Source organism: Chaetodon trifascialis, chromosome 2, assembly GCF_039877785.1.
Source record: "Chaetodon trifascialis isolate fChaTrf1 chromosome 2, fChaTrf1.hap1, whole genome shotgun sequence".
Taxonomy (NCBI): domain Eukaryota; kingdom Metazoa; phylum Chordata; class Actinopteri; order Chaetodontiformes; family Chaetodontidae; genus Chaetodon; species Chaetodon trifascialis.
Window position 1 is genome coordinate 29,568,081 of NC_092057.1, and position 17,173 is coordinate 29,585,253.

At 40.2% G+C, this 17,173-nt stretch overlaps 1 protein-coding gene across 2 annotated transcripts in view; it reads left to right on the forward strand.

Annotated features, from left to right (window-relative positions):
• The window catches only part of tenm3 (teneurin transmembrane protein 3), a 327,457-nt gene that overhangs the window by 225,789 nt on the left and 84,495 nt on the right, over positions 1–17,173 (forward strand). For both annotated transcript variants that reach the window (XM_070970867.1, XM_070970875.1), the window contains 2 exons: positions 3,618–3,689; positions 7,433–7,610. In XM_070970867.1, coding sequence (XP_070826968.1) covers positions 3,618–3,689; positions 7,433–7,610 — 250 coding nt within the window. The remainder of the gene's footprint in view (positions 1–3,617; positions 3,690–7,432; positions 7,611–17,173) is intronic.

Here is a 17,173-nt window from a genome sequence, read left to right on the forward strand (position 1 = left end):
GCTGGTTTGTTTTTGTCTTTCTGCAGTGCTTTTGGATTATGAATGCATTGTGTTCAAGTGAAACTTATACTGAAGATTTGAGGATTGGTGTGTCAGGACCCTTCGTAGATGTTTTAAGAATGCACAAATCTAGGTTTTTCTAGATCAAGAGTTTTGAAATCAAGGTCAAATGCATCCATTGATGCACACACATGCACACACACGCAGAAAGCTGTGTGAGAAAGCCTCACTTCCCTCTTTTAACACAGCAGGAGAATTCAATGTTCCTCTTTCTTTCTACACTGGTCTCTCCCTTCACTCCACATTACCACACATACACATACACATATACATACACACACATTAGTTGCTTGCTTGTGTAGATCGCAGCACAGCATGAATGGAACCCTGCTGGCTTGGCCTCTGTTGATCAATCAGCACCTACTAATGGAAGTAGAGATGAAAGAGGGATAGAGGGAGAGGAGGATAGAGGGAAGGTGAAGGAGAAGGCTATAGAGGCTATAATAGTTGGACGAGAAGGGAACCAACTGATACGAAATTTAAGGACCTCTAGCAATATGCCATGCTAGTTTTGAAGAACTTAGATTTTGTTTGCATTCATTGCAGAGGATTACAGAAATGGAGGGAAAAAATGGCTCAGAATTGTAGTTTTGTCAGAAAAAATCCTCTAAAACAGCATTTACACTATGTAACACAAAAGAAGTCTACTACAATAAGACAGTATATTGATGCGTAAATCATAGCAGAATATGTCAGCCCTCTCAAAGGTAAACTGTACTTTTAATCAATTCTGAAATATTGGCGTGGTTGTCTAGCCACATCTGAAAGTGCTGTTAGAAATGGCCACATTTCACAGGTGGGTTCAAAATCCTGCTGTCGTGACCTCCTCCTGGCTCCATCACGCTGCTTCGTTGATCTCTTTCCAAGAAGCCTGTCTTCTGCATGTCTTTGTAGTTACAACTGGACAAATTGAACACTTTGGACAGTCTCTCCTTAAAGACATTCATGATCATGAAAAATGACAGAAGTAGTTCCTTTAGAAGATATTCCTTTGCAAATCCCACAGCAAGGAAATCTGTGTTACATCAGCAAAGTGCGACAGTAGAAGCATCAGTAAAAACAGCAAGGAAAAACAGGTGAAACTCAGTAAAACACAATGGTTGATTTGGACATTATTGCACATAGAAAGAATTGATATAGTTGTGGTATTTGAAGATTGATAGTTGATAGTTGGGTGAAGAATGAAAATGGAGAAGTTCAGAGTGAAGGTCAGTCACATTTCTATCCGAGCATAATGCAAATTTTACTATTAAATCAGCCAAGTAATATGCAAATCCATGTGTGTTTCCATTACTGTTATGTGAATATTATGTGCATGAAGAGAAACAGTTGATGACACTAATTCTACAGCCGGGTGCCCATAAGCCACTGCAGAAGAATGGGGGCCAGTGAGAAGATGTTATTAAATGAGCACAAATCACACCTCAAAAGATGGAAACTCATGTGGAAAACATACTGGAAATGTTCTGTTTTCTGCATTAATTTGAGTTATATTACAGTTTGTTTATTGGTCCGATGTTTTCGTCTGGCCAGTGGAACAGAGGTTTGAGTGAAGCTTAAGTCACATGCTTCATGTACATCATGATTTATTTGCTAAGACTGTTTCCATTGCACTTTGTCACATTTTGTTTTATCCATACACCAACTTTTACACTTCAACCAATTTAGAATGTCCCAAATGTATAAAAACAGGTGGATGGAACTCACAATTACTATTTGGTTTCTTTCGCCTGTTTCAGGAAGTTACAGAAATTGTTAGATATAGTCTGTCCCCCTGGTCTCTGTCATCAGAGAGGGACCCTCAGATGCTGTTAGAGCATCTGACAAGCCTGATTTTTTATGCATACAGAGGCCTTAACAGTTCAACAAACAAACTTTGTTTTCCAAATAACAGCCAAAATCCACGGACATATACATATAAGAACTCCTCGATTTCTGGCTCAAGTGTCAAACTGATAGAATAGATTGAAAATTAGATTAGAATTTGACAACCTCAATAAACTACTGTGGCCTATATGGTGCACATGTACATTAATACAGGTCATATTGCTTGCTAAAAACAGATGTAATTGATTAAAACTAAGGTTAACACAGGACAGTGGAGTGTGGAAATCAACAATATCCGCAATGCAAACAATACATGGATGTGTGGCATGTGCTGCGAACATATGACATTGCATACAAAAAGCAAGAGATGCAGGGCGGAAGTCAGTCATTGAAAGAGAGATATGGTGAGCACAGTAAGGCCCAGGTGAAGTAGACCAGCTGATGGCACTGCCATGTCAGCCAATTGCATGCTCAGGTTGGCTAGGACAGGTCTATCTAGGACATTGAGTTAAGGTGGATGGGACAAGGTAATCAGGTAAGGAAAGGGGCAGCAGGGTTTGCATCTACATTAACAACCATTGGCGCAATAACATCAAGATCCATAAACATATAATTACATATAAACAAACATGATTAAACAAATGCAGTGCCTACATTAACCACAATACAATACAAACACCAACAATACCACAAAGCACTGTTTGCTTCTCAAATGCTAAATTGAAGAACGGAAGGTATCAACTCAGACAGACAGACAGACAGACAGACAGACAGACAGACAGACAGACAGACAGAGTGTAATGCATGCTGGTTTCCAAGATGGTAGCAGAGTTTTAATAATTCAGCTCACCACAGGAGGTTCCTCTTTGATGTCTCACTTTGAAGAATGAGTGCATCCCTCTCTTTTCCTATTTTCATCTTCTCATCACTCATTCACATTAACCTCCTCTCAAGATAACCAACCCACACCTCTCTCCTCCTCTCACCTCACACTGTCTGTCCTCTGTTCTTTCCATCTTTCCATCTTTCTGCTTGTATCTCCTCTTTTTATTTCAGTCTCAGGTGCTTTTATAACTTACCTCATGTATATGATATATGTACTCAGTGGATATACGTGCGAATGCAGGTAGCTTCACAATTTCAACATCTCTAGCCAAATAAATGAAGAATCTCCAAAGAAATTAAGAAAATTGCACTTTCTCTCCTAATGTTTTCTTAGATTCCCTGCCACCCCGATGCCAACCTCTGCTGTAGTTACTTGTTTGCTTAAACTGTGTTATTCTTCCATAGAAAGGATGACGTTTATTTCAGTAGACATGGTTCTTTCTTATTTTTTCTTTCTTCTTTCCAAAGTGGTGTTTACTGTTCATGGAAATTTGGAAGCAGTGTGTGTCCTGTTTTGTTGGTAGTTAGGCTCTGAGGAAAATGGAAAGTGTTCAGTTATCTTTGCGATACTGTAGTGGAACCTACAGTAATACCACTTGGATACATTGGGGATACATTATGACACCCTCACTTACAAATGTGCAATAAAGTTTTTAATAAAAAGAGGACATCTGTGCTATATTTCAGCGCACTTTGTAATGACAGCTTCGTTAAAAACTTGCCTCCATGCTGTCAATCACAACAAAGATGTTAATGCAGTATGAACAATTAGTCTGGTTAGTCTGCTGTCTCCCTCTGCTCTTTATACCTTCCTATCTCTTATCTTTGCTTATTCTATCCACCAGGTATACTGTACAAGGGCAACGGAGAGAACATCTTCATTTCACAGCAGCCCCCTGTCATCAGCAGCATCATGGGTAAGTACAGATTCAATTTAATTATTCAATTAATTGTATTGATTGAGCTTCTAAGACCAGCACATTTGTGATACGTGCTGATCATGCCATTGCAAGATGGTTAGTAATTTTGTTTGTCTTGCTCCAATGTTAAAATTGTGAGAACCACAGGAATCTCATGTGACCCAGAAAACACACCTTTTGGGACTATGTGCTGGTTGCTCTCTAGCAACTACAAAACTATATGAATTGTGGGAAAGATTTGTGAAAATGGAGATAAGTCTTCTTCTTTGTCTTTTGGTAAGTGAAGATATGTTTCCACTTTAAATCGCAAGTGCCAGAATCAAAAAGCTTTTGACAAGTCTATAAACAGAACAGCGCAGGACTTTTGCTGTCCAGGGCAAGTGCAATGTCATTTAAGACCAAGGATGTTGCAGAAATGGTACTGTGCTTAGGTCTAAATCCAGACTGATAGGGAATTAGTATAGAAATTGAGGAGAGATATGATTTGAATTTCATTAACCAGGGTTTCAAGATTTTAGCCAGACAGCACAATTTGGAGATTGGGCAGGAACTTGCAAACACATTTTAATGAATTTGCATCAGGTTAGGGCAGCACGGTGGAGCAAGCAGGTAGTGCGCGTGCCTCACAGCAAGAAGGTTGCAGGTTTGATCCCCGGGTGGGGCCTTTCTGTGTGAAGTTTGCATGTTCTTCCCATGCATGCGTGGGTTGACTGGTGACTCTGAATTGCCCCTAGGTGTGAGTGTGAATGGTTGTCTGGATTTTTGCATGTTGCCCTGCAATCAGCTGGCAACCGGTTCAGGGTGTACCCCGCCTCTCGCCCGTTGAAGCCCCCCCACAACCCCAAAAGGGATAGGCGGTATAGAAAATGGATGGATGGATGGATGCATCAGGTTACTGATTAAAAAAAAAAAAAAAACTCACAACTAATGTATACCCATGTGCTGTAGATCCTCACCAAGGCTGCAGTCTCAAATTGTATACTGACGTCATACATGCTTGCAGAAATAAATGATTCACTCACAGAATTAAAGATTTTTGAAATAATTCAATCGTCAGTTTTCTTGTAAGATCGTATCAATCAGAAAAACTGCAACTTGCTCCCCTTTTTCTTCCACTTTAGAATGCCCATTTCCTGATGCACTGTAGTCCTTGTCAGTACTAACCTTACTTTTGGTCTGACTCATATTCTGTCTGTGCCTCTTTTTAGCTGCCAGTGTTCACCTTCAAATTTTTGGCGTGATGCCTTTGCAGGCAGGCACAGTGTTGTAAGTGAGCCTAACAGACCTCCATCCATCCATCCATTTTCTATGCCGCTTATCCCTTTCGGGGTCGCGGGGGGGCCGGAGCCTATCGGCTGGCGACCGGTCCAGGGTGTACCCCGCCTCTCGCCCGTTGACAGTCGATCACAGTCTAACAGGCCTCGTTCCACCCATTTGTACAATGGACTAATGACTGGCTAATGACTGGAATATATTTAATATATATACATTATATATAATATATTTTATAAACCTTTAATTTTAATGATTAAAATCAACATTTTGCCAAGCGCACTCACACTCATGATATGGAGGTTGTTCAGCAGCAGTCACTGACTAATTACAATTACAAATGCATTTCCCTTTGAGAGTAGAAGAACCTTGTCCCTATCACCTCAGTAAAGGTGAAGCTTGCTCTGGCCATGTCTGGCCAGGCTAAGCTTTATGATCAAATTATAACAGAGATGGAAAAGCACATTTGTGGTAGCACGTGACACTGAATGTTGTTGTACTGTACTTTTGTCATCCTACATGTTGTAAGGCTAAACTTAACGTTGTCTTAAGTTAGCTACCCAGCTAATGTCAGTGCAAACCCATGTGTAGTGTTGTTGTTTTTTTCTCTCACATCATGTGTTTCATCCCAGTGCTCTCCAGTACCCTGTCAGCACTTTTCTGCCAGGGGAACAACTAGGGCTGGGCGATAAAACGATAGCGATATGTCTTGCGATAGACACGTCATCAATATCAATAAAAAATGCGTTTGATAAAACATTCGATAATTTTTTTTTTCTTCGTTGGAAGAAACCTGAAGTTGCGAAGCGAGGTTGGTTGCATGAACAAAGGCACTCGCTCTCAGGTAACCGAGCAACGTAGGGAGTAATTGCTAATCAGTGAGAGAGACACGCTAACACACCAATCATGTAACATTATGATGTGGTTGTGCCATCTCGTTGTCTCGTGTTTGATGCTTCACGAGGAGTGAGATGAGAAGTAGAAAGTGAGCGCTGCAGTGAGCGAAGAAATTGTCGATAGAACAGGGAAAGTCAGCTCGCCAGTATGGCAGTTTTTTGGATTTTATAAGTCGGACCGTAGTCAGACCAATGTGGTCTGTAACTTATGCAAGACTGTCGTCCCCACCAAGACTGGTAACACCACAAACTTATTTAACCACCTCATCTGCGCTCACTCTTTGGAGCGCAGCCGTATTTGCCAACGTCCGCCAAACGCAGCACCACCGCACAAGCAGCAGACCACCATGCAGAGGTATCTGCTTCAGTGCCTGATGACAAATCATCTAAAAGGCACAAAGACATAATGGAGGCAGCGGCATATCATATAGCTGAAGACATGCTTCACTGAGCACTGTTGAGAAGCCAGGTTATAAAAATGTCTTACATGTGCTTTTTTTAAAAACACACTTGCAATAAAAATATAATTGAATAGTTCATGTATGTTTAGAGTAAGAAGAGTGACTAAAGTTGTTCATATGTCTAGGCTGGTTTTATAGTTCAGTCAGTGTTACTGTGCTGTCTATCATGTTTGTTTTTTTGTATGTTACAGATGTCAAGTTTCTGCTATGTTTCCAAAACACTGCACATATCTGAAAACATTTTATTCACCAGAAGGTGAATCAGCTTGTGAACTTCCTGCACTAAACCTGCAGAAAAAAAGTTCTCAGGTTTCTCTCTGTTTCCATTTTTACACTTTTTTTACATTTATTATTTAAGTGTTTTCCATGGTTGTGTTGACATTTCCTTTCCTTTCTGCCTTGACAGCTGAGGGGATTATAATCAGAGGAAGGTTCAATTTAAAATAAAAATGTTTAAATTGAATGTATTTTTCTCCTGGTCCTTATTTTAAATAGGTCATAAAAAATATCAATAGTTAGCGATATCGAAAAATATAAAACACTTATATCGCAATAGAGTTTTCAGCCATATCGTCCAGCCCTAGGAACAACACACGGACTTCAATAGAATTTAAGTGTTAGTGTTCAACATGACTGGATGCATTGGTCTACATAATCCACAGTAAAAAACAAACATCATAGATGGCATACTATGTTTCATTATGATTTGAGCAGTATTCCTGTGTGTGCCAAGAAATATAAACTTGTCATGGATAAATATCACTATTGAAAATGACATGAAAAAAGGTTTCAAAATTGTCATAAGCAACCAGACACATCTCCTTCCACAACATATCAGTAATTTCTGTCTAGGTGAGACTACCAGTTGGAAACCCTCAAATGAAGGCAAACACTATTAACATCTGTAATAAAATGGCCCAGCCAAAATGGGTTCGTGCTATCAGTGAATTGAACCCTGGGTCTTTTCAGTGGTAGACAATGCAGCTGTCCCACATTTGAAGCCTTTCTTTGAGTGGCATCAACAACCTGGCCTGAAAAAAGTGTGTTTTGTGGAAAGAGCAGAAACAACTGTTGCAGTCAGTAAAAAATGAATTTCAATATCCTCTTCTAGGAAATGGACGACGCCGCAGCATCTCCTGTCCCAGCTGTAATGGACAGGCAGAGGGCAACAAGCTGCTGGCGCCCCTGGCTCTGGCCTGTGGAGCAGATGGCAGCATCTTTGTTGGAGACTTCAACTACATCAGGAGGATCTTCCCCTCTGGGAATGTTACCAGTGTCATGGAGCTGAGGTAAGAGTGTAGGGAGGAGGGATGGCTGCTGCGGCTCAGGTTCCTGTCAACAGAAAATTACCCTGTATATCACAGAGACTGCATTGTACTGATGGAGATGCATTTTATGTGAGTCAGAAATATGAGCATTCAGTAACATGAATTGAAATTTAAAGTGAGACGTCTGACTGACAGTGTTGGGCAAGTTAAGTCCAAATTGTAGTATATTACAGGTTACTAGTTACTGTCGTTTGAAAGTAATTAGTAACTAATATTACTATCTGAGTGGAAAATGACATAAGGAAAACCAGAACAATAAGAACAGTAAATGCAGAACATAGAGTACACAGAGGCCAGTTAACTGAATTTAGCAGGGGAATAACAGAACAGGGTTATCTTTGTCTGTTATACAGTTAACTGCTGTGTGTTGTGTTGGTTTGACCTGGTTTATGCGTGTGTGCGTGTGTGTGTGTGTGTGTGTGTGTGTGTGTGCATGTGTGTGTGTGTGTGTGTGTGTGTGTGTGTGTGTGTGTGTGTGTGTGTGTGTGTGTGTGTGTACATTCTGAACAGTTGTATGGGGTGGATGGGTGAAAGAGAGAACTAAAGCAAATTACAGTAAAACATAAGTAAAAAATATATATAATAATAACAACAAAGATGAAAAATGTGCACTAATATTTGCTGCTTCCAATGCTGCTGCTGCTACTAATACTACCACTAATAATAATAATAATAATAATAACAATATTGATAATTAAGTCAGAGGGAGTGCTGTCTCGTCTACTGGTAGTGAAGCAGGATCAGGCACCCGTCAGAGAACTCCAGAAGGGGTCATCAGGGTCAGTCTGGTAGAACAGGTTATTGTTTCATTTTGTAATTATTTCATTGATTTTCCAACCATTTCTCATTTTTCCTCCTTTTGTCCTTTTGCTCCTCTTTTATGCAAGTATGTATTTATGTATTACTGCATGTGTTCATGTGTGCATTTATGGATGTATTTATGTATGTATGTAAGTTGTTTTCCCTGGAGGAACAGATACTGATATTGATTGATGTTGGTGTGCAGAAATTATGGATAGTAGACAAACACAAAAAGAAACAAAATAATGTAAATAAATAAATATGTGTGCTGTTCTTTGATGTCCACTTCATGTGGATAGTTTTCTTGATAATAGTTGGGGTTATGAGGAGTAATCTACCATTTGATTTGTTCAGGTTGCTTGTTGATATGCCTTCTAGTAAGCACAGTGAAGGGCATAATGGGATGTGGCAGCCCAGGATGAAAGATGAGTTTTTTTTCCAAAAGTTTTCAGTGCACAGTGCCATAGAGTGTGAATGTAGGTATTTGGGCTATTCTGTGTGCAGTTTGAACAGATGTCTGTTGAAAATCCCATTTTGAACATTTTTTTGGCTTTTATTGTATAAGTTGTATGTGTTCATTTTTTTGTCATGAGATGATGTTTTTACAAATTTGGTTCCAGAAGTCGGCTTCAGGAGTGATGATTAGGTCTTCTTCCCATGTTACCATCAAAGTAATGAGCAGCGTTTTGTCGAACAGTGATATTATTCTCTATATTTTTTTTGTGGAAGTCATGTTAATTAGCTCTGAGCTTGAGTGATGAAGGTCAAGGTTGGTTGCCATGATGTTACATTTTGTTTGAATGTAGGATTTAAGTTCCACACCAAAACATTAGCCAATGCCTAACATTGTTAATAAGCTGTAAGAAAAGAAATTATCTCCCAAAGTTTATGTTGTCAAACAAGGGCGCAGCCATCAGTGTTGTGCCTGAACGCATTTATTGAATGATAGTTCATGAACTTGTTCATATTTTGGGCGAACGTGAACTGAACGTACTGTATTACTGCCTGATGAACGTTACTGTGAACTCATTCATTCTGGTGTCTGTGAACGGCACGCTCTCTCAATTTAACTTCGTTCAATAGGGTGCCAGATTTCTATACAGCGTTCCAGGCAAAAACCCGGCTAAAACACACCATAAACAGGCCTTAGTATGTAGCGGAAAAAAGCCCAATCTGGCAACACTAGCCACCAGCGTCGCATCGCCGCATGCGTCATCAAAACAAAAACCAGCATGTAGGCTACGAAGCAGCAATGAGGCATCGTATGATCATTTAAACAAGTTTTATGACAAGGTAGGTGAGGATGGGAAAAATCTTACATTTCCGTGCAAACTTTGCCCACCGGCTTTCAAAAAGAAAATCTGCACTTCAGTCACATGGGGTGAAAGCTGCAGACTAGTGTGGACTGAATGGACAGTAACAAAGCGTTAAAACAACAATGGAGAAATGCTGTCCCCTCAATGCTAATGTAACCCTGGTTGGATAAGGATTCAAAATTGGATATGAAGATGAAATCTGACGCATAGTTACAGTGTTAAAACTGATAATAATTTTGAAAAATAATAACTCTCAGCAACATATGGAAAAAAAAAACTATGAACTAGTTCATTTTCGGAACGGTGAACTTAGTTCAAAATTTTGAATTATGAACTATGAACTGAACTAGTTCATTTTAAAATTTGTGAACTGAACTTTGAACTAGTTCATGTAGAAAGTGAACTTTCCCAACACTGGCAGCCATGTTGTCTTGGCATAGAGCGTGACGTCACAAAGTTGGTTGGATCAAGGTCTTTAAATACTCCACTGGTGACAACAGTGACAAAATGGAATCACAACGAAAGAAGAACTGTAAGGGAGGGCATTTTTGTATCGCTCCAGTCTGTAGCAATGAATTTTACAGAGTAAAAAACCAAGGCAAAACTGTACATTTTCATGTTTTGCCACTAGCAATCGGTGCTCTGTCACTGGCTAGCTGCTCTAAAACCCCAGAGTCCCCCTCTCGGTCCCGCAGCTAGGGTCTGCAGCGAGCACTTTGTAAATGAGGACTTCATTAAAGAGAAGGCTTTTGAATCAGGTGTCCTGGTGACTCGTAAAACAAACAGGTTAAAGCCAGAAGCTGCTCCATCTGTGTTTGATTTTTCATCTTACAGTGTAGGGTCCACAGACCGCCCGACACAGTCCGGCGGCAGCAAAGAGGCGGCTGTGCACTGTAAGGCAAGAGCACAACACCGTGCCATTGTGGCAGAGATGAGAGAGGTAGGTTAGCTGGTGGAGAACGCTAGTACTATGCACAACTGATCAAACTGTAGTCATACATTTAGGTCATTAAAAGGGAAACTGACTGCAGTGGCTAGAGCATGCACTGTCCTGTGTGCGTGCTGTTTGTGCGCGGACGAAACCATCTATTAGTCAGAACCATTACATCATCAGCCGTAGAGCCGGCACCTTTACACGGTACGGCTAAAAAAAAAAAAAAAAAAGCTTGCTATCTACAATATAATTTGCCTTTTATTCCTGCTAACACTTTGTAATTTAAATGCACCACGGATACAAGCAACACATTTTTCCAGTGATGGCAGGCTTAAAACATACTGTGGCATAGTTATTACATAATAACTACAATGATAATTTCACTTCATTTTCTATAATAATAAACATCAGTCAATTCATATAATTAATAAAACACTCATTCAAGATTATAGATTACTTTATTTTTCTCATATACATAAAAAAAATCAGTTAAAAACTATTTTCATCCATGTTAAATCTTTTGTGAAATTCACTGAAGTTGCAGCTTGTGGAGTGCAGGAGAAGCCAAGGGGAGGCAAAGAATCTTTTTCTGGAAAATCCAATCCAATCCAATCCAATCCATCTTTATTTATAAAGCACAGTTTAAATAAACTCAAGGTTTCCAAAGTGCTGTACATTAAAAACAAACAAACAAACAAAAACAATAAAATAAACAATAAAATAGACATTAAAACAGAAAACATAATAAATAAAGGGTAAACAAAACCTGTGCACATAAAATAAACAATCTAGGTGGTGTTAAAAGCCAAGGAAAAGAGGTGCGTTTTAAGAAGAGATTTAAAAGTGGCCACGGAAGAGGACTGCCTGATGTGCAGCGGCAGTTCATTCCAAAGCTTAGGGGCGGCAGTAGCAAACGCTCGGTCCCCTCTGAGCCTTGTTTTGGGAACCCTCAGGAGCAGCTGGTCAGCTGACCTGAGGGATCGAGTAGGTGCGTAAGGGTGCAGAAGCTCAGAGAGGTACACTGGGGCAAGGCCATTTTGGGCTTTAAAAGCAAATAAAAGAATTTTAAAATGAATTCTAAAATGGACGGGTAGCCAGTGAAGTGAAGCTAAAATCGGTGTAATGTGCTCAGACTTTCGAGTGCCAGTTAAGAGACGTGCAGCTGCATTCTGCACTAGTTGCAGACGTGCAATGGAGGACCCCCATGTAAAGTGCATTGCAGTAATCAAGCCGAGTGGTTACAAAGGCATGTATTACTGTTTCAAAGTGCTGTCTGTGCAGAAAGGGTTTAATTTTAGCAAGTTGTCTTAGCTGGAAGAAGCTGGTTTTTACCACAGCTTTAATCTGGCTGTCGAACTTTAGTTCCGTGTCCACTTTTACCCCCAGATTATTAACAGTGGGTTTGGTGAACTGCGCCAGGGAACCCAGGTCGACTGGGGAGGTCACGGAAGTGCCACCAAAGACAATCACTTCCGTCTTGTTCTCATTAAAATTTAAAAAGTTTCGAGCCATCCAAGCTTTGACGTCATCCAGACAATTCAGAAGTGGCTTAAGTGCAGAAGAGTCAGCCTTTTTAAGGGGGACATAAATCTGGCTGTCATCCGCATAACAATGAAATAAAATGCCGTACTTCCTGAGAATGGACCCAAGTGGAAGAAGGTATAAAGAAAATAAAAGTGGGCCCAACACTGAGCCTTGTGGAACCCCGCAAGAGAGAGGAGCAGTGGAGGACACAGAGTCACCAAGGCCGACACAGAATGACCGGTGTGATAGGTAGGACCTGAACCAAGCCAGCGCCTGACCCCTGATGCCCACCCACTGCTCCAGGCGAGCAATTAGGATATCATGGTCCACTGTGTCGAAAGCAGCAGTTAAATCTAAAAGGACAAGAATTACTGAGTGACCAGAATCAGTAGCTAAAAAGATGTCATTAAAAACCCTTAAGAGTGCTGATTCTGTGCCGTGCAATGTTTTAAAACCAGATTGGAAAATTTCAAGATCATCAACAAAAGGGATCATCAACATTCTAAATTCAATATGAGTAACATATAGATTCTAATATATATTTAGAGACCCACTCAGTCTGCGATCAGTGTACACTGCCTCATTGCCTCAACCATCACATCATCTGCAGCCACAGGATCCACATTTCCAATCTGCCATCCACGAAGTTGATTCCCCACCATTCCTCAATGTTGGGGTGACAGGACGCTGCCAAGTACACAAAGTACCTGTAGTATCATGTGAAAAAAAACACAGGTGCGCTTCCTCTGCATCCTAGAGGGATGAGACAAGTAAGCTAAGATTAGCTAGCTTATGCTCTTTTTAGCTAGTAAGTTAGTTCGTTTACTGATGTGGCGCTAGCAAGGTAACGCCACAATAAACCTTAAGTTACCACATTGGTAAACTTACTGGTGTGACTAGCCAGCCGGTTCACTAGTTAGTTAGTGTGTGGCGTTACATGCGCTACATGAGTTCACTGTGGCATTACGTCCACACGAGTAAGCTAACTAGCCAGCTGGTTGGCTAATGACACGCTAGCAAGTTTTGCAATTGATTTACAGCACACAAGTAACAGCATGATTAACCTGCAATTTTGATGAGTACATTAGCCAGTGAACTATAATGCTGGCTAGGGCAGACTGTATTCTGGACATAGTGATCTTTCAATCAGTCGAGCCTTTCCAGCTCAGCAACTAACGTTACCGTTAAATTACCTGCTATGAATGGGGCGCACCAGGGTCTCGGCATGGATGTCTTTCAATGAAAGCATGGCCACTTCCAACACTTCTGTCTCACAGCAGAGCATCTGGTAGGTGCGGGATAAAGTGATGCAGGGAAGATGCCCCAGAAGATGCCCCACGTTCGCCTCCCAAACAAATACACTCTGTTGGGGTGGACATTTCCCTGCAGTTGCCACAACCGCACCACGCTGTGTTGCCCACCCTCTCAGCACCTGCAGAAACCATCAGCTGCTCTTCCTCCAAAAGCAAGACGTCCCTTTATTCGTCACACAACACAAAATGCTACACACACGCCATGCATTGGTGAAATTCTTTCTCCGCTTTTGACCCATCCTGGCAAGTCCTTCCACAACCCGTGGCTATGTTTGAGGTGTTTGTCTCCTCATGGGCTCGAAGTCGTATGCCATCGAGTGTGATGGCATCGCTTCGAAATTCCGCTCAATTTCTTCCATTCCTTCCACTCTTTCTTCGTACTGCCAAGCTAGCTATGTATCCAACCTGATCCAACCAAACAACCAACCTCATGACATAGTTAATGGCGCAAGAACAACATGGCGGCACACTATTGCTGAAGCAGTTGATCAGCACAAAAAAACTCTTCTAAACTCTAAACTCTTCTAATTTTATGTAAAAGCACTTTCCATCTTAAAAAAATCACAGACGTATTCCCACACCGTTAATTCTGTGTGAAATAAATAAGAATTGGAGTGTTTCATGTCCTCTTTAATGTCTTGAAACAAGTATGCCACTGACAAAAGGCAAATTTGAAATCTGAATATCTTTACAAACTTTTTGTTGTATATCTAGCCACGTGTGATCTGATTAATTTTGGTGGACCCATTTCAATATGTACTGAAGTTGATTTGCCCGACACTAATCGTAAAGGTTTGGTGCTTCAAGTCCGCCTTGTGTTTTCAGTTTTTGTAAAGCTGCTAGTTTGATTCTTGGTGTTTTTCCAGTAGAATTTAGAGATAATTAAATCTAGAGATTTAAACCAGGAAAGTGTGGGTTGCATTGTGTTGGATTAGGGTTATTGTGACTAGATCATTTTAAGGAAGTATTCTCAATTTAACAGTGGCTATTCTACTTCATAATGGATAGTGGAAGGGTCAGCATTGGAAGCTGTTGTTTATTGTTTTGAGTAATGGGGTGAGGTTGAGTCTGTCCAGCTCTGACAGCCTAGTGGAAAATTTGTGAATAGATTTGTGATCCGAAATTTTGCAATATGCTTCACTTAGTTGAATTCTTGTAGCAATGAGTGAGGGTTTTGTAGGAACAGTACTATATCATCTGCATAGAGACTAATCTTATAATGTGCATTGGTTGTCTGTATTCCTTTTATGTGGCTGTTCTGATGAATAGCTGCAGCCAATTGTTAGAAATAATAATAAATAGGAATAATAGAAATAATAAATAGGAAATGAGAAAGTGGGAATCCTTCCCTAGTTCCCCTGTGCAACATGAAGCTTAGTGAGGTTTGTCCACTGGTGATAACAGTAGCTGAAGTTGAGGTGTACAGAATCCTGACCCAGTTAATAAATGATTCCCCAGAGCCAAATCTTTGCAATGTGGTCATGAGGAATGATCAGTTTACTTTGTCAAAGGCTTTTTCTGCATCTAAGGTGGCTGTGATGGGTCCTGCTTTTTGTCCTGATGAATAATCCATTAAATTAAAAAGCTTGCTTGTGCAATAGGATAAGTGTCTACCTCTGATGAAGCTAGTTTGATTTGGGTGAATTATGGATGAGATTACTTTTTCCATTCTGTGACCTACTGCTTTGGTGATGATTTTTATATCCACATTGAGGGGAGAAATGGGGGCAGTAGCTTGATGGTAAAATTGGGTCTTTGGTTTAAAGAGAAGTGGAAATTGTAGCTGTGTTCATTTTTGCTGCAAGACTTGAATTTTGTTTTATTTCAGTTATCAGTCTTCTGAGAGGGACACCAGAAGTGTTTGTAGAACTCAGCAGGGAAGTCATTGGGTCCTGTTGCTTTGTTAGTGGACATATGATTGATGACAGGACAGGAGACAGAAGAGCTCATCCTGTGTTATTGGGTAATCAAGTATGTTTATTTGTTCTTTACTAAGCTGTGGTAAATCAGTGTTATTAACAAATGAACTGATGTCCTCTTGACTCGGGTCCTTTTCAGATGAGTATAGATTGACATAAAAATCTCTGAAGATTTGATTTATCTTTTTGGGTGATTGCCTGGGCTTCTCTTCTGAGTCCTTAATGGTTTGTCATAATAATGCTATTGCTACTATTGTCTCAGCATAACCCGGTCTCTATGGCAACATAATGCTACCTTATGATTGCTTTTGACAATGATTTTGACAAGGTGACAACAGGTTCTCATTTTGATCAATGCAGCTCTGTCTACACCTCAGCGGTGTCTCATGGTTGTAACCTCAACTTGAGGCATTTATTTACGCTAGTTTGTAATGCGTTCTAACCATTAGTGAAGTGGCTAGATACATTTCTTGACACCAGCTGTATTGAACAATGTTTCTGAGTTCTTATTTCCTCTATTGAATATTATTAGAGCTGACACTGCTGTTAGCTGCTGAATGTTTAGTAGTTGGCAGTAACACAATATATTAACTGTAATAATTTTATTGTAATCTTGTTAGCAATGTGTCATCTTACTTGCTTACTGGGGAAATGTAATGTATTATTTTTGTAATGCATTACTCCCAATACTGGTCAACTGTAAGCTCCCATATGTCAGTGCAAGTGTCTGTTTAACGCAGCTCACTGATTTAAAAAGGTCAGTAAAAACAAACAAGCTTGTTATATTGGGTGATATCAACCTGCACAGGGATGATACTTCATCAAAATCATTACAAGTTACAGCAATAAGGCTTAGTCCCTATCAGTTAAACAAGCAGCCGATTGGAATCAGTAATACTGACAGTTCAGTCCATGATGTCATATTAACAAATAGACCCTCTAAATATGTACTGTCTGGAGTAATTCATACATCAGATTGCTCACTTATTTATGCTGCTGTGAAAATCATAAGAAGCCATACATGCATACGAAATTCAAAAGTACCTCAGTTCAGTGCTGAAAGATATTGACTGGAGCAATGAACTGTCACTTGAAAATCCAGATGAAATTGTGGCTCAGCTCTCTGACAGAATGGAGACAAGATGCAAAAAATGTGCCACCGCCTACATTCTGCAACTACTCAAATAAAATACTGTCTCTGTCAAAATGTATTGAGCATCAAAATCATTGGAGAGTAAAACATTTAATAGACATCAGAAACAAACATGACACTGAACTACACAAAGCGAACCCAGAGAATCCACCAGGTATGGCTGCAACCATCCTGTAAACAGCTTCAAATCCCACTGGGAGCATTTTGGCTGCCTGATTTTGTTGACAATCAGATTTAGCTGATTTGGTCATTTTTTCTTGATATTTCTGCTTCTACCATGAGTAAGTAAGCTATGTAGTAAAATGCTTTCATTTTTGTCTGTTTTAATTGTGTTTATTGTTGATATATCATCGGGAGTCTGAAGAGGGTGTCCTTTTTTGAAAATGTAGTGAATTTTCTATGCCGTTTCTGTGTCTGACATATTCTCTGTGGAGCAGAGCTGCCTCAAAGTGTCACAGCTGGAATGCAGGGCAGCCATGTCCGGTGGAATTTATGGGTGTGGCCGTCTGTAAATGCAGGTTATTCACACTGCTTCCAAGCTTATTATGGCAGACACTTAAAGTC